The 18,453-nt window shown below is 34.2% G+C and overlaps 2 protein-coding genes and 2 non-coding genes across 5 annotated transcripts; 2 read left to right on the top strand and 2 right to left on the bottom strand.

The window, feature by feature from the left end:
- Positions 1–1,384: 1,384 nt before the first annotated feature.
- LOC132096964 (TRAF-interacting protein with FHA domain-containing protein A-like) lies at positions 1,385–2,472 on the top strand. The gene is made up of 2 exons (XM_059502648.1): positions 1,385–1,538; positions 1,748–2,472. Exon 2 carries the CDS (start codon positions 1,807–1,809, stop codon positions 2,386–2,388), a length of 582 nt encoding a protein of 193 aa, XP_059358631.1. The 5' UTR covers positions 1,385–1,538; positions 1,748–1,806; the 3' UTR covers positions 2,389–2,472.
- A 2,774-nt stretch (positions 2,473–5,246) lies between these two features.
- On the bottom strand, positions 5,247–5,319 carry trnak-cuu (transfer RNA lysine (anticodon CUU)). The gene has a single exon. It is a non-coding gene; the product is annotated as a tRNA-Lys (tRNA).
- Positions 5,320–6,791: 1,472 nt separating this feature from the next.
- On the top strand, positions 6,792–6,865 carry trnan-guu (transfer RNA asparagine (anticodon GUU)). Its single transcript has one exon. It is a non-coding gene; the product is annotated as a tRNA-Asn (tRNA).
- Positions 6,866–10,526: 3,661 nt separating this feature from the next.
- On the bottom strand, positions 10,527–17,209 carry ponzr6 (plac8 onzin related protein 6). 2 transcript variants are annotated; one of them, XM_059508281.1, is made up of 5 exons: positions 17,137–17,209; positions 15,620–15,704; positions 13,081–13,203; positions 12,788–12,948; positions 10,527–11,003 (listed from the first exon to the last, which is right to left on the bottom strand). In XM_059508281.1, exons 3-5 carry the CDS (start codon positions 13,193–13,195, stop codon positions 10,818–10,820), a joined length of 462 nt encoding a protein of 153 aa, XP_059364264.1. In that variant the 5' UTR covers positions 13,196–13,203; positions 15,620–15,704; positions 17,137–17,209; the 3' UTR covers positions 10,527–10,817. The 2 variants fall into 2 exon arrangements, with proteins under 2 accessions (XP_059364264.1, XP_059364273.1); XM_059508290.1 differs by lacking the exons at positions 15,620–15,704; positions 17,137–17,209 and adding an exon at positions 14,711–14,856.
- Between the last annotated feature and the right edge of the window lie 1,244 nt (positions 17,210–18,453).

Genomic DNA, 18,453 nt, shown 5'->3' with positions numbered 1-18,453 from the left:
TTTCTTGTAATGTAGCTTTTTTTTTTTAAATTTACTTCCAAGTAAATATGCTTTAAAATCATAAGATGTGATTTTGTTTTATTCAGTGTTACTAGCAAACACTAACAGCAAGGTATATTAGTGTAAGTATTTTTTAAGTATTCACTTACCTTCACATTGCACTTGAAAAAGAATCTATTGTGGCTCTTGTTGGTGAATTAAATATATTTTTGGGAAGTAGGCTAATTCAATATATGTGATATCAAATAAGGGTTATCACAAATGTAATCTAAATGTAATCCAAAAGTAATCAGATCACGTTACCAAAAATGTGTAATCTAAGAGATTATATTACTGACTACAAATTTTGTCATGTAATCTGTAATCAGTAACTGATTACAATTCATAAGTAATCTGCCCAGCTCTGTATATATATATATATATATATATATATATATATATATATATATATATATATATATATATATATATGTACAAGAAATTGTATTCTGCCAGAAATGAGTTCTCTCCCTCTAAACATCTTATCTCACATGCTATTTATACCACTCAGACAGGTCTTTCTGCTTCTGTAACTGGTTAGTGTTTATCACAGAAACAAAGTCTGCATGTCACTTGGGCAGTTAAATAAATCACTTTTGTTACAGTGGTAAATATAATTTAATTAGACATATAATGATTTTTTAGGGCTTTAATCAGTGTATCTGGTTCATGCTACCAGTAGGTTGCGGTAATGCACTATTAGATTGAGATCATCCCTTGACTTGAGCAAAAGATAAAGAGTGCGCAATCGTTTACAGTCTAGATCCGATATCCGTGTTCACTTAAGTGTTTAAACTTTGTTTCATAAGGATGTTTTAGATAAAACAAGTTGTTCCCAACCACACTGAAAGCAGAGTCAAACATAAATGAAATAAGAGCATGCTTATTTCTTACGTGTTTTAGCCTACGTGTTAGGCGTTTATAGATTATGTTAAAAGATTGTTATTTTGCTGTGATGACGAAACTGACATGCAATTGACACTTTCAGCTGCCTAAAAGCCGCCAACATTTCTCATCAACTTCCCTTCCCTGTGGTTTTACAATTTTGTCAGGACGTTTCTGGGGAGTGACTGGTGAGACCATAAACGTGTTCGCAGTCATGTTTAACATCTCCTTTATCTGGTCATTAAACGATGTCATGTCACAAGATAAAGACTGCCGAGTGCTTTAAGTTTTAACAATGAGCTACGCAACATAGTTTTTTTATTTTTGAACAAAACGATAATAAAGCGTGTCTGGTTTCTCCGGGTCAAATATAGGACAGATAATACTGTAGAAATATAGCAAGAAATCATATCAAAACAAGCATGAAACAGATAGTGAAAGCATGGAAGTCAGTTGCGCAACTCTGGAGTTTTTGAGTCACATGTCCCAAGCTGGAAGGGGGTGGCTGTTCCTGATGCAATTCCCCTTTGTTTGTTGAGCTCATAGTATAGCGATATCCGCTTCAGGAGAACAGCAGTCCGTTAGCTGAAGATCGTTGCAAACAGCTTTTGAAGGTGAGTTACCGACTAAACTAAAACGCTACTACTAAACTCTACTGCACTTAGCTTATTTAGTCCGTGTATATATACTTAAGTGTAAAGTTTTTCGCCAGATCTGTGCTTTTCATACGTATATCTCACTTTAATTCAAAATAATAGGTTTTTCTGCAACAGTGTGCAATGTACTAACACATAACTAGTTGTTTCTTGTCGTTTTTCCTTAGGTTTAACTGTCAGCAAAGTAATTCAACTCCACAGAAGTTGCGTCCATTTCTTTCCCACAATGAATGACAATAGCAAACTGGAGACTGAAGAGCTGCTCACTTGTCTTCATATCCATCTCTTCCACCCTAACCAAGCCATTTGTCCGCTCTTTCACAACCTGCCCCTAAATCAGCCATACAAAATGAACGCTGAAGATCAAGTAAGGCTTGGCCGTGATGGACAGACCTGCGTCTTTGTCCTAAATGACACCTCTGTCTCCAGAAAACAGCTCACCATACAGGCGTTTAGGAAAGCTGGCAGTCCGTTCTTGAGCTTCATGATCCAGAACATCAGCCAGAAGGTCAAACTCATGGTCGGTGGGTCTGAACTGAGATACCTAGAAAGAGCTGAGCTTGATGACAAGGTGCTCTGCCGCTTTGGGAGATATGAACTGCTGATCTGGCAGGAGCCAGGCGATTCAGAGAATAAATTTGAGGTCCTGTTTGAAGTATGCAATAAACCCCCTTCACAGGAAATGGGCATAGATGTGCCATGCAAACCAGCTGTTATGGATACCGGCGTGCCATGGAGAAGCTTTGAGAATGGAGCACCTGTAAGCCAAGAGCCACTGGAGTCAGATGAAACAGCTGTTTTTGTATAAATATTTTTTGGCCATTGTGCTGCAAGGCAGCAGACATTGTCCATTCAGAATATTCATATTGTTATTTTCATTGATACTGTGATATTGAAAACGGTCTGTTATGCACATCTCGTAAGTAACAGATGGAGATCTAAAACCAAGTGACATTACAAACGTTGTTATGATTTCTTCTGGAATGCCACTAAATCAGTTTTCTTGCCTTCTGTGTCTTTGTGTTCTTTCTCTTGTACAGATTTTATCATGTATTTTGCAGAGTTATTGGAATTGCTGTCACGCATTTGCTCAAATGTTCCTGTGTTTTCTTTTCATTATTGTTCTGTAAGTGTTCATTGCATAAGTGCTTTTGGACAGTTTTTTTATATATAATATTTTGTATTGCATTGTTTTGTATTGACTGTTACTTGATAAAATGTGAATCATATGCTTTGGAAAAATGTGAAATTACCATGATTGAAGGGTTATTCATATACTACTTAAGTAAATGAAATAAACTTTTTTTTTTTTTTATTTATTATACAGATTGCTTTTTCAATATAGGTAAAATGGTTATTTAAAAAGGTTTGTTTTCAGGTTTAAGCTGCACAAAAAAAATCTAAATTCACGGTCAATTTAATACAACATAATATTTTCCACATAATGTTTTAATAATGAATCATTTGTTTCGGGACTATGACTTTATAGAATAATTATTTTATTTAAGAAACAATGTGCTATCTTTCTGTTATGGACTGGCCATCTTTATTCCCCTTTTGCAACCCGAGACTCGGGTCAGAGTGCATTGATGGATGTGTTCAGACTAAATATTTTTTTTCACACACAGCATAAACAGCATAAAACAATTTCTATATGAAAATATATAGGCCTAGCTACCTTTATATTTTAGAAAAGGGGTCCCACTAAAGGGGATCCAAAAAAATGTAGATGCTAGTGTTTGTGTCATTTAAAATACATAAAGGTCTGAAAAGTGGATATTTGTTTGCAATTTCAACTACTAATTTAAATATTTATTTGCATGCTGCTGGAAGATCATGGTTAGTTACTGATCTCCAGAATGCAGCTGTAAAGGTTTAGTTGGCAAACAGGGAATTACATTTTAAGCAAGTATTATTATCTTTGGTAAGGTTAAAAATCTTAAGAAAGGTTAATCCCAGGAACTGAAAATTACTGGAAGATGACCCTCCTTTTGTACTTTAATCTCACCACCTGTCCTTATTCTTAGCTGATAAGCATCGACTACATAGATGGTTTACAGTAAATGATGTCAGTGATGAACAGATAAGATCGAAACTCTGATGTAACTCAACAGGAGTGGCAGTATTCATCTTTTTGATATATATCTTCATGTAAAAAGCATATTAATTATATTATTACTAGCCAGAGCCTGTTGAGCAAAAGTTCCTCCATCATTAGACTGTATATAATTGTATGCCACTGTATTGCAATAGTGATTATTTTAAAGGGTTTACAATGTAAAAATCATAAGATAATAATATTGTATGTTATTGTAATGTTCAGCACTGAGACTGACTGATTCCTCAGAACAATATTGATTGACACAGATGTCTCAGCATCATCACACTCCGATTGTTGTTTGTTTAGTTGCATGTACAGACTGGTTGCATTTGCTGCTTTTGATGAACTCTAGAGGTTTGGTGAGCGTTTGTGTAGATTTTCCAACAGACACGTGTAGAACAGCAGGTCACCATAAGTCACTGTTCTTCAAACATTTCAGGAAACATGTACTAAAGTAACAAAATGTGTTGAGATGTGGAAGTGTGGAATTGCACAATGTGAAATTGACAGGAAGTCAGACCTATCGGAAAGAACACACAATTCTTCAGTCAACAGTGATGTGAGGAGATTATTAGACATTCAAAGTCTTAAATGGCTGAGAAAAGTTTAAAATAACAGAATGAAATGAAATGCAGTAGAGCTCATTTTTAAGATTGTTACATGTTAAAATACACTAAATGTATTCAATAAACAATTGAAAATGAAATGAAAATGAAGAAACTTTAATGTAGTAAACCATGTTCACATAGGATGCAAAAATGGACTGGATGCAAAATCTGAGTTTTTTTGCAAAAAAAAAAAGTTTTGGTTGTAACACTGAATTTTAAAGACTAATAACTATTCTACACTTCTTTCTGCTGGGAATGTTTATTTGGATTTATGAGGCTGTCAGGTTTTGGTTTCTTGTAGTTTCTGGCATTTTTCACATATAGGCATAAACTCTACTTCAGCTCTCTTGCCATTTAACATGCATAGTTCAGTGGGTCAACAAACAACAGTCAGAGACGGGCGCCATAATGGGGGAAGGTTATGGCAATTCCTGCAGTGAGGGTTACGAGCTAAAACGATTGAGTTTCTGAAAAAACTGAAAAGAGGGAAATTGAACATTGAAAAGATTACAAAATTACCATGAAAGTACCACAAATAGGCTACATTTTTACAATAGCATTACCATAACATTAGGATCACAAATAGGTATGCAAATACTAATGTTCTCTTTCTCTTGCACACAAACACGTTTTTCTTTTCATCATGTTTATTCTCTTTAGACGCACCTCTGCAGTGAAATCACACGCTACTGTAACCACGAACAGAAATGTTCTAAAGAACTTATTAACATTATTGTTTCTTTCTTTTCACTACTTTCCAGAGTTACATGCTATAGCTTTTGTAAACGTGCTCTCTAAAAATTCTGGCATACATGAAGAAATACATTAAATACGTTTTGCAGGCTAAAAAAAGTTATATTAAATAATGTTCCAAGTGTGTTTCATTTTGACTATCCTGAATATATTTTCAGAGTCAATCGTCTATAAAGGTCTTTGTCCAAAAAAAAAAAAAACAATCGCCCAACGTGGGGCTCGAACCCACGACCCTGAGATTAAGAGTCTCATGCTCTACCGACTGAGCTAGCCGGGCTACATGCTAATGCTTTATGCTACATGCTAATGTTTTTTCACACGTTTCTGTTGACAAAATACAAATTTAACGTTAGATCCAGGGGCCAGTAACATAAACATAGCCACTATGTTATAACTGTGTCTTAAGAACAAATTTGACCAACTAGCAGTTAGCCAAGAGATAACCAAATTTTCAGATTAAAAATGGGCCAATCAACCGTTACATGTTTGCTACGTTAACTGACTTCAAACAGTTATGACAAGTCAAAAAACAAATGAGTTAGCTAACTTTTTTTTAATACTATTCTAAGCAGTTTATGCAAGCGGCTCCTGGTCCAAGACCCAAACGCAGGTTACTCCAGAAGGTGACCGCTTACTGCGAAACAGTGGTTCGTAGCGCGAATCAAAAGTTTTTTTGTTTGTTTTTTTTGGTATGCAAAAGGAACGTTTTTATTATTATTATTATTTTATTTATTTGTATTATTATTATTATTATGCTTTAAACGAGATATATAAAAAAATATATAACAGACAATATAAAGCCAGGGTAACAAAGAATAAAAATAAATAAATTTAAATAAAAATAAATAAAAATAAAAATAAAAATAAATAAAAGAATAAAATATAAATAAATAAATAAAATAATATAAAACAATAATATCCATCTTTAACTTATGCAAAAGGAATGTTTTTTTTTTTTTTAATAAATGACTCAAAAACATTCAATCCAGCAACTCAGCATACAAGAGCAATGCTTCACAAAACGAATACCACACCTTTAGACAAATTGACAAGTCATTAAAAAAAATCCTAATTAGACATTCAGTATACATATAATTTAGTGAACAAGTGGGGACATGCAAAAGGAACGTGATTTCTGTAAACGAGGCTTCGTCACGTCATAACTGTTTGTAAAGTTCAATAGTTGGCCGCTGGAGGGCGATCTCTCATGCGAGTTCATTGAGCTCGGCTGCCATTGAGAAGAGAGCTCTGATCTCGGATCAGTTTGATCAATATGTACACATTTTTTAACGAGATATTTGTGTAATTAAAAGGGTGAGTTGTAGTCTCTTACTGGCCTGTTTAAGCTCTCCACGAAACAAACAAAACAAGCACTGCAAATTAATAATTATTTTAAAAACACATATTATACAGACACTTTATATGTAATGGTATTTCATTATTTTTAATCTAAGTTTTTGTTGCATTTACACAATTTCGACCAGCAGTCGTCACCCGTTAATGCACATGCGCTTATATCACTATAAGTATTTTATGACGAAAATACTGAGATCAATCTAAAATTCAGATCAGGGAAAAGATAACAGAATATGTCGATAACGAAAACAATGTATAAAATTACCATGTATTTTATTGTAGTAATTATACATTTTAATCACGATCTTTTTAGTAAAATCACGGAAATTCAAGTAATAACCAATCATCATACTTACTGTCCTCTTAAAATACTCAAAAAACATAGCCGCATATGTCTCTGTGGCGCAATCGGTTAGCGCGTTCGGCTGTTAACCGAAAGGTTGGTGGTTCGAGCCCACCCAGGGACGAAAGTTATTTTTTCAAATGAACGATGAATGTTCCTGAATATTGGGACATCAAAGTATTCGATGGTTTCAGTCACGTGACATTTTGTTGCGGCCGCCATCTTTAAGACTTTGCGTAGCGTCTCCTCGCTGATCGGAAAACAAACTAAAACTTCCAAGTTACATATCCATAAAAAATATCCTACTACATATTTTAATCTAAATTCGGCGTAAATCAGATTCATCTCAATAGCTGACCGAAGTGATCACTTGGCATTACAGTACTGCCGCTCCCTACACGCAAAGTACGCAGTTTGCGTGGGCCACCAACCGTTTCTTATATATATATATACAGAGGTGGAAAGTAACGAATTACATTTACTCGCGTTACTGTAATTGAGTAGCTTTTTTGTGTACTTCTACTTTTGTAAGTATTTTTTTTAATCTGTAATTTTACTTTTACTTAAGTATATTTTGTTTGAAGTATTGTACTTCGCTACATTTTAAAACACATTAATTACTGAGTAAAAAAAAAAATCGCTCCCTGGAAGGTATGTCAGTAAATAATGGGCAGGAGGGCAAACTGGCGCTAAAATCACAAGAAAGATGCAGACGGACAAAACAGGCGTTAGTGGTGCAGACACCGCTGAAAACGAAACCCCGTCATATTCTGAAGTTGAACTCAAGGAAATGAAGTGAACCCCTGGCCATATGTATGCTCTATTATGCTGTGTATGCTGTGCTTGCCTAGGGAGACCAAACTAGCAGTTTATAAAATCTCGACAAGACATCAACCCCACGTAAGCATATAGAGGTGAGCTAAATAATTGCGTCATTGCATTGGTGGTTTAAATGATGCTTTGGCATTTTAGCAAGAGGTTTTGCACAAATTAGCCAAAAAGACTGGTGCGGAGTGTGCGATATATATTGTCTGCGATAATATCATAATTGTTGTTTTAATGATGTACGCGCGCATTTAGAGTGTTCTTTCACTGTGTGATTCAGTCTGTTGAAATGCATTTAGAATGAAATCAATCAAAATCATTTAGAATCAAAATCACACAAAGAATGCTGTCTTTTCCTCTAAAAATCATAATCACACACACACACACACACACACACATATATATATATATATATATGTATATATATATATATATATATATATATATATATATATATATATATATATATATAGATCAGTGGGGATTTCTTTAAGACTGCAAGGGAAGCTCAGCTTCCCCTCTAATGTAAAAAAAACCCAACGGTTAAATATGTACTATTGTGTATTATGTATTATATATATATATATATATATATATATATATATATATATATATATATATATATACATATATGTATACTTAAATAAACATTTAAGCGCCCGTACATCACTTTAAACTATTTTACGTTTAAAATCCTGTGAAACTTTTTGGGATTTTTATACCATTAAGTATAAAACGTGTTTTAATTCGGCATCTGCCTTAATATCCTCTTAGAGTTTCAATGTTTCCTTCCGAAAATAAACCATAATTTTACTACGGTCCTTGTAGCAGTGGTAGCTAAATACAAATTAACCACATGGCGTTGATACTTCAAATAATAATTTACGAAGTATTAAGTTAATAATTTTGTGGTGATAAAAATAGACCCAAGCGAACAACAACCTTTTAAAATGCTATAAAATGCATTATATAAAACAACGAGGCAATAATGATTGGCAGATTAATAATATTTGTATGGTTTCATTGAATAACACTGTTAAAATACAAAATGTAATACAAAATAAACAAATTATGTACATTACATAGGCTATTATTACAAATGCCTGATAATTGTAACAGGATGATCAAAGCCTTGTTTAATATTGACCAAATATTGAATTAAAATATCCACTTAATCTTTCATTTTTGGCCACCTTTTTGCGATAGAAATGCTGTCCTCAATAATTTCTTCAACAAAAACATGTGGGCATCCTTACAAAAAATATTCCTTGGTTTTATTGAAGTAAAAATTTCTTTTGTAATTTCTGAATTCTTGAGACTTTAAAACTGTATTAGTGAAATCATAGCCATAGGCAACTGTCTAGCTACAATTGTAATTTGTAAATAATAAAATTGAATTGCAATTGAGTAATTTTTTAAAATGTTTTTGAAAGAAGTTTCTTCTGCTCATCAAGCCTGCATTTATTTGATCAAAATACAGAAAAAAAATTTAATATTGTGATATATTATTACAATTTAAAATAATTGTTTTAAAATGTATTATCCTTTAAATTATCATTTATTTCTGTGATGCAGAGCTGAATTTTTAGGATCATTATCACATGATCCTTCAGAAATCATTTTAATATGATGATTCATTATCAAAGTTGGAAACAGTTCTGCTGCTTAATATTTTTTCAGAACATGCAATACTTTTTTAGGATACTTTGATGAATAAAAAGTAAAAAAAATAAATAAATAAATATTTTGTAATAACAATATACACTACTGGTCAGTAATTTGGGGTCAGTAATTTTTAAATAAAATCAATACTTTTATTCAGCAAGGATGTGTTTGATAAAAAGTGATAGTAAAGAAAATATATTATTAGAATATAATTTATTAGAATATTTTTTTTTTTAATAAATGCAGTTCTTTTTAACCTTTTATTCATCAAATATATTAGACAGCAGAACTGTTTGCAACACTCTAAATGATCATGTGATAGACTGGATGTTACATGTGACACTGAAGGCTGGAGTAATGATGCTGAAAATTCAGCTTTGCATCACAGGAATAAATGATTTTTTTTTAAGTATATTCAAATAGAAAACTCATTTTAAGTTGTAATAATATTTCACAATATTACAGTTTTTTCTGTATTTTTGATCAAATAAATGCAGGCTTGATGAGCAGAAAAAACTTCTTTCAAAAACATTAAAAATAGTAATGTTTCCAAACTTTTGGTCTGTACTGAATATATATATATATATATATATATATATATATATACACAGCATTTAATATATATATATATATATATATATATATATATATTAAATGCTGTGTTTGACAGATGAGAACATAATTAGTAAATAGTGGAGGAATCATCTCCCTGTTTGCAGTTTTCTAAGGAATATGTGGGATAGTTATTATTTAACATCATGAGCGGCCACAAGGATTTATTGTTACCGCAATTTCCTGTTAGCTACATGTATGTTGTTTTCTGCATATTAGTCCTTCCTTCCAGATTCCCCTTTGACTAATTTCAGTATCTCATTAAACTCTCCACATAAGTTCTGTGTTGACACTGTTTGGACAAGAGACAACAGCCCAATTACAGACAGAGACACACACGCACACACACTTGTATTTGTGGTTTACAGGGACTCTCCATAGGTGTAATGGTTTTTATACTGTACAAACTGTTTTTCTATCGCCCTACACAAACCCTACAACCCCTTACAGAAAACTACTGGCAATTTAAAAATTTCATAAAACACCATTTTTTATGTTTTTTTTTTTTAAGCCTTTTGTTTCATAGGGACAAAGGAAGTGTCCTCATAAACCATATTTACAATGTAGTAGTACCCATGTCATAATACACATTTGTGTCCCCATAAACCATATATACCAGTACAAACACACACAATAGCATTTTTGTGATTGACATTGTCGATGCACACATGAGAAATAAACAGTTTTATGAGGAAATATATTATTTATTTACTCAAATAGGTGTACACCCAATCTTAGCTTTCTATTATTTTTTTAAACTATATTTGGCAATTTATCTATAGAGAAAAGTGCTGAAAAAGTTAGTAAAATGCAATATTGTTTGTTCTGTAAAAATATTGGCATTGTTAAACAGGTAGGCTAGATATAAATATGAAAATGAATGAATAAATTTCACTATGTAATTTCAACAACAGATTTAGCTCTTTGAGGAGCTTGAGGTTAAAGGACCGCAGGTGTGATTATGTGCTCTGAGGTCATTGGTAGGCAGGATTGATGGGTTGCAGAGGCTGGTTGAAAGCCTGCGGGTGCTGGTGAACAGGGTTGACGGCAGGGTTGATGACCACTAGGGAGTGTCGTCGAGCCTTCAGCTCTCTCGCCATCTGACACCACACGCACACTGTGCAGAAGGTCACCACACAGCAGTCATCCTGTATCGAACCCTTCATGACAGAGAAAAGAACATCAAATCTAGAGAATCTTAAAAACATGAAACCGACTAGTCTATAATGGGAGGGTGGGGAAAGTATCGTCCCGTTCAAACTGGGTACATAATTTTTTGAGCCATGCAACATCTGTAAACTTGATGAATTCTGTTTGTAGTTGGGGTTTTTTAGGAAAGTATTATTTTTGTGGTAAACATTACTTGAAAAGACATTTGACTTTGATTATATATATATATATTTTTTTTTTTTTTTTTTTGCAATGTTTGGTCAATTGAAACAAAACAAAATTAAATAAAATTAAGATGTTTAAAGGAATTAATACTTGTATTCAGCAATGAAGCATTAAATTGATCAAAAGGGACTTTCAAATATTGACAAATAATAATATTGACAGATATTTTTATTAAATAAATTACACTGATACAAATATTTTCTGTTTATCAAAGAATTCTGAAAATGTATGTTTTGGCATTTCCACAAAAATATGAAGCCGCTCAACTGTTTTCATTGCTGATAATAATAAGAAATGGTTCTTAAGCAGCAAATCAGTATATTATGCCCCGTTTCCACCGCAGGAACTTTACCCAGGAACTAGGGACTTTGGCCTGGTACTCGGTGTGTTTCCACCGCAGGAACCAGGAACTAAATAAAGTTCCGGGTAAAAAAATGCCCCTCAGAAAGTCCCTGCTGGCGAGGTGGTACTTTTTCAAAGTTCCGGAACTTTCGGGGGCGGGACTTGGGCGCTAAACATCCTGATTGGTTGAGTTCACTCAGCATTGGTTGAGTTCAACCACCATTTATTTGGATCATTTTCAAAATATTACTGTTATTGTGTCATGAAATGTAATTTTAAAAGTATTTCAGGCGAGAATGTAGTTGTTTAAAACTCAAATCTGTGGTTTATTTATAATGACAGAGCCTATTTAAAATTGTGTTTCGCTGATCTGTGAGATGGTGAGCTCCACGCGATCAGCGGGAGCTCAGTGATCATCTATCCGCCGAGAAGCAGCCTCTACTCGGCTAGACCTTCTGATATGTGCCGCTAGCTCTGATGTCTCTTTATTGGTTAAACATAAAATATAATTCGTTTTGGGTAAATCTAACAGGTTATCTTTGGTCTGTATTCAGTTGATCTATATGTTAAAATGAAAATAAAAAAGGCAAATTTATATAATATTTTGTTTCATTGTAATGGCTGTATCACAAATCCCTGCAAATTTCTGCAGCTGTTATTATGTTTAAATGAAAACGAAAGGAGGCAGTGGTATTTGATATCCTATTTCGTTTTATTGTAAATATACAGAGAGGAAAATTGCAGTATCCAAGACGAGCTTACTGAAGTTATGAAGTACGCTGCTGTTTGCAGTATTACCGGATTCGCGTCGTCGCGGACATCACACTCCCGAGTCGAATAAGCAAAATCTGAACTACCGAGGATGCACGTCCAAAATCAGCGTACTTTGTATTGAGAAACGCGCGCAGACCTACGTCACCAGACTATTTGCCTAATCTTCCCGGTACGTTACACCGTGGTGGAAACGCAGAAAGCAACAGGTCTGGGGGGAAAAAAGTTCCTGGGAAAAAAAGTTCCTGGTACAAATGTTCCGGGTAATTTCGGTGGAAACGCGGCATTAGAATAATTCCTGAAGGATCATGTGACACTGAAGACTGGAATAATGGCTGCTGAAAATTCAGCTTTCCATTACAGAAATAAATTACATTTTAAAATACATGACAATAGAAAATAGTTATTTAAAATTGTATAGTGATGCTGTTTTTACCTTGATGTGGAATCTCTCTCTCATACTGCTCCGCACAGCGAGTGTGACAGGAGGCAAGATGCCACCAAAGCACATCTCCAGCAGGGGGAGACAGAGGCACTCTCCAAATTCCTCACTGGTCCTACACATAAGGCAGTATGGACACCAGAAACCACAGCAACCTGCCACAGGAAAACAGATGACATTGAACAGCTTTCAAGTCATCCAAAAGCTCATCATTCTTCACACATACAAACACAGACTATAGTCTATATTTCCTGCTTTTCCTCTTTCTCTCTCCACCCCACACTTACAGATACCCATGTCTTCACAGCAGTCACACACTCCGCTGTTCCACTGGTTTAGCATTGCATTATTAGTGGTCACCACCATGGCTGGCTGGACACTTATAGCTGTATGTGCCATCATGAAATGACCTGGCAAAACACATTTAAAAATCAGAATGCTCATCATATACATCTCAACAACATGTATTTATTTACAGAGGCGTGTGTTTAAATAAATACATGCATATTATTCAATAATGATGATAATAATACTTATTATTAGGGCTGCACGATTATACCAAAAATCATAATTGTTGATTATTCCCTTGAAATTGTAATTGCAATTATTAATTAGGATTATTTACATTGAATGATGTTTATACCATTGTTTGATGCAACTGCATGCCGTATTTTTATATGAAAATAAACAAGCTTAAAAGGGAAAAACCTTTTGTGCATTTCTGTAGTATTAAGACTCAAATGCAACTATACATATCGGATTGGTTTCTACTATAAATGATAAAAAATTTAAAAATATGAATGGTTTTAGTATATGTTATACTAAAACAAAAATTCAAATAATGAGAAAAACCCTGAAGATAACATGTAGAAAGAAAGAAAAACGCATCATAAGCACGCAGAATAACATAAATTAATTGACGATTCGAACGAGTACGTAATTTTGTGGCATTTATTATTGTAATTGCATTTAGAAATTAAATTAATTGTGCAGCGCTACTTATTATCATAGTTCATAGTGCAAAATTAAATGTAATTAGTTTTGAAGGTTCCACTTCACCTGGACATGTTAGATAAAGTAAGACACTTTTAAAAATCTCTGCTGATGGATTAATATTGTGAGTTATCATGGCATAAACCCTGTCAAACAAGAGTTAATGTCAGGATATTTACAGAGTGTACTTGTTGCTGGCAACCCATCTGAATTTAGCTGGTTTTACATTCAAGTTGGGCTACAAACATAAAATAACTGTCCCCACTGCACATGACAATATAGATAGCAGTGTTATTAGCATTTAAATTACACTGGAACTTAAATTACTATGGAAGCTGCTCCATCAGCGATCACAAGGCAAGTGTAAAGTAGAGAGTCATGAGAGCAGCTGAAATCATTATAGGCACCAAACTACCCACCTTACAGGACATCTATTACACACAATGTCGAGGAACGCTCGCAAAATCATTGCTGACCACAGTCCCCCACAACCCGTTTTTTAAAGAGGTCATATGACGTTGCTAAAAATAACATTATTTTGTGTATTTGGTGTAATGCAATGTGTTTATGTGGTTTAAGGTAAAAAAAACACATTATTTTCCACGTACTGTACATTATTGTTTCTCCTCTATGCATTGCCTTTCTGAAACGCGTTGATCTTGTGTTGAAAAAAAAAATGTATACAACACATACACCTCATGATGACTATTTTTCTTTGCAAAGATCATTTGCACTTTAAAAACAGACTGCACATACTACAAGACTTTTTTTCTCTTTTCTCTATACTGCACTTATATTGTATTGCACTAATGTAGAACGCCTGAGCCTCAACCTAAGCATTTAAATGTGCAAGTTGTCACTGGCATTGTACACCTGATTGAACTGGGTATTTGAGAGTAAAAAGCTTTTATCTTTTTTGAATACCTTCAAATCTTTCCGAGTCAGTAGTATCTTTTGCAAGCAAACGTCCAGATTGTGCTTTGTAAACCTGAGTCAGACAGAGAGGTTTTACAATGCATCACTTAAAAAAAAAAAAAAAAAAAAAGACAGCAAAGAGCTACAAGATTCTGCCATGACCTAAAATCTCCACTACAATCAGAGGAACTTGATCAGGACTGAAAAAGAAAAATCCCTTCCCCACACGCAGGGCCAGTTCTCTCCCACACCCCATCACAGAAGAGCACAATGCAAATTTCCACACATTTTAGTGCAGGTGTGGTATCAGGAAAAAGTATCAGAGCATGAAAAGGGGAAAAGAAGAAGACATGGAAAATAATAGAGCAGTGTGGTTACCAATGACCACAGAACAATATGAAATGAAAGGATGTAAATGAGGTCAGCGAACTTGTTTTTCACATTTTCTTTTCATTTCACTTATAAATGGCCTCTTGCTTCTCTTGTTTCACAGATGAAAAAGAATTCAGCTTAAAAGCATGTGGCAGTGTGGTTAATGGTTGAAAAATATGTTGCTAAAGAAGATTGCAAGAATGTGATTTTTAAAATATAAAGAGCGAGGCGCTTCTATCAATTACAATTAAAAATGTGCCCTATCTGGACAAGCTTGAGAAATTGAGAAACAAAACATTTATAGACAAATCTGTTACTGTGCCACCACTTTAGAAGCTATTTAAAAAAACAAAACAAAAAACAATCCTAAATCACTTAGTAATCAGATAAAGGAACAGTACAGAAATAGAATACTACAGATAGCAACTGATGTATATTATTTACACAAGTCTAAAAACTAGTGTACTTGACCCCTGATAAAAAGGGAGCAAGCCGAAGGAAGACAGAGAGAGAGAGAGAGAGAGAGAGAGAAACCAGTGTACTTGCCTGTAGCCTGGTCTTCGAGGGTGTGTTGATGCTCTGCCGTTCACAGGGGGACAGAAATGAAAACTGTTTGAGGTGGAGCGCCAGTCTGTGTGATTACAGGTGGTGAACACAGATGAGCAAGTCACTCCTCATTTGTTTGCTCTGAAACGTCACACAACCCCTACCCTGCACCATTCTGAATACAGCTTAAAAATAGAGAAGCAGGTGCATTTCTATTGTGATCAAGGAAGTAAAGACAATCATTGGATTCATTATCCATATTTACAATTTTTTTTATCTTAAATGTAAAGGTTTAGCAATTTTGTTGGGTGTTGTAATTTTTTGTGTATGTGTGTGTGTTTATATATTTTTTTTTCAAGTTAAACTAAATTTAAATTAAGTTTCTGAAATTAATATATATATATAATTTCAGTTAACATTTCAAGTAACAAAAATGTGTTCTTAATACCTTTTGTTTTAGTTAACTAGATTCCTAACAGAAACCAGTTAAAATGGTTTCCATAGACCTTTACAAAAAGTCTTATTTGCCCAGTAACCCTTATGATGTAACACATCCTTGAATAAACCCAATAAACCGGTCTGTAGGCACTGAGCAGAATAAAGGTTTCCTAAACAACGACGCGTTCGATGCAAAACGTAAACACTGCAGTGTGCTTAGTGATGCATTTGTAAACACACGTACTAGGTTAAGCTCTGGTAACAAATGCATTTTCAATTTGAAGGTCTTATTTATCCGTGACATCTGAACCTGGGATCAGGTTCTAAACCTCTATTATGGGTTTTAGTATTTATAAACAAAAGCAAATATAGCCAGAAAGTATTATAATACTGCTATCCTATCAATCCTGTAAAATAAATGATGCAGTCTGCATTTTGAGAGCTTAGGATGTACGAGTCACTCCAGCATGGACCTCAGTCTTGATAAGTACGCAAGAGATTAAATAATAGGCTTTTTTATTTAGCAGTGTTAACGTTAAACAGTGTTCGAATTGTCTAAAAAAAAAAAAAAAAGTAATTTGTTATTTAGTTTTCTTGTCGTTCAGAAACCTAATAACCTAATGAATGATCGTCGTTTCCAAGATAAAAGGCCTTTTCAATAGTTGGTGTACCAAACAATCATTAAGCAAAGAAGAATTAACAAATATCTTACCCATAGGCAGAGAGTGACGTAACGGCTAAAGTAGTGTAATGTTAGTGTAACTTAAAGAACTAACGTATACACATAAAAAAAGTAACGTTAGTTAACTAACTTTACCAGATATGGTGTCATGAAATATTTTAATACGACTGAATTTATATTTGAAGTGATCACAATTTGATGAAAACAATTTAAGTTAATAAAAACACTTCAGTTATTCAAACGGCAAGTCAATTGTGGAGAAATCGCACAAAGAACATTCACATTAAAAATAGCTGACTTCAGCCTATCCAGAGTTTACAGTAGCACCTAAGCACTGAAAACAAGTGTTAGAATCAGTTAAGCTGTCCACAAACTTTACGATAAATTGATTACTTACATCGTTCGTACTTCTGTACTTTCTTGCGTATGTTGACAATTCGCGGGTTTCAGTTAGAATTCAGTTGGCGAGCGCGCGCACTGAACAAAGCTCGGTGTTCCAGCGATGACTCATCTGGACGCTTCTGATTGGCTGTTGCTTTCATATGCTGAACAGAATCGCGTGTGATTTGTTATAACGCGCAACGCTGTAAAACACGTAATAAGAAATATGATGTAACATGATCAGGTCTAATTTACACTTTTCGTTTTATTTCCATTTTCACTAGTTTCATTTCAAGTATTATAGTTGTACTGAAAAACCAGGGGATGCCAAAAATGTCTAACTAGACTCAACATTTTGTGCACAACCCTGTGAATGAATAATTTGCACTACACACTCCATCGAAAAATTAAAATTCTCCCATCGTTTACTCAACCTCATGCTGTCTGTATTTTTCTAAACATCTGTTTGTCTTCCAAAGAAGAATGTCAAATGTATTTTTGATGTTATGAGGGTGAGTAAAAAAAAACAAAAAAACAATCCATTTAATATAATATCTAGTTTGACAATTTTTTTTTTTTTTTTTTTTTACAGATTTTCTGGGAAAAAATACTATATATTTAAGAATTTCAGGTCCAATTGTACACCTCATTCAAGTGCAAAAACTGAAACCAGACTGCAAAGAAAAACTGCACACAGGTGTCATTCCAGAAATAATTTATTTCACTTCCATTTGAATCTTTTTTGTTTTGATGTGGAAAGAAAAAAAAAAAGAAAAAAAAAACAGAGCAGGAACCAAAGATGACAGTAACAATGTGAGGGAACGCTACCTCCCTTTAACCTCAACAACCAGGGATACAACAAACGCTCCATCATCTTCTCTTCAGCTTCAGATCTCCCAGCTGAGACAGAAGAGGCCAAAACCCTAATACAATCTAATACAAAAGAGTATTAGAATGCTCTTGGATGTACATGAGTGTGTGAACAAATCTATCTATCTCAGTGTTTCTGGCTTTATCTTAATATGGTTTAACTGCTCCCAGAGTGCCTTCTAGATCATCTAGACCATCCATCCACACCAGAGGGTCACCAATCCCCTCCTGCCGTTCATTTAGTTGTGGGTTGGAAGCTATTGATTGTGTGTGCGACTCTTTCCACGCTCATACTCATCCTGCCTTCCTTCAGTAAACGGTGAGGAAAGAGATGCTGAAATACTGAATCAACACTCTGAACCTGTCAGTTCAACAACCTCTCTCTTTAGTTCTGTTTGAAAGGTCTGCCAACATTTGTGCCACTTTTTGCCCATTTTAACTGAAGAGACTTAATCCATTCAGG

Source organism: Carassius carassius, chromosome 2, assembly GCF_963082965.1.
Source record: "Carassius carassius chromosome 2, fCarCar2.1, whole genome shotgun sequence".
NCBI lineage: Eukaryota > Metazoa > Chordata > Actinopteri > Cypriniformes > Cyprinidae > Carassius > Carassius carassius.
This window is presented reverse-complemented; position numbering and strand designations above follow the sequence as displayed.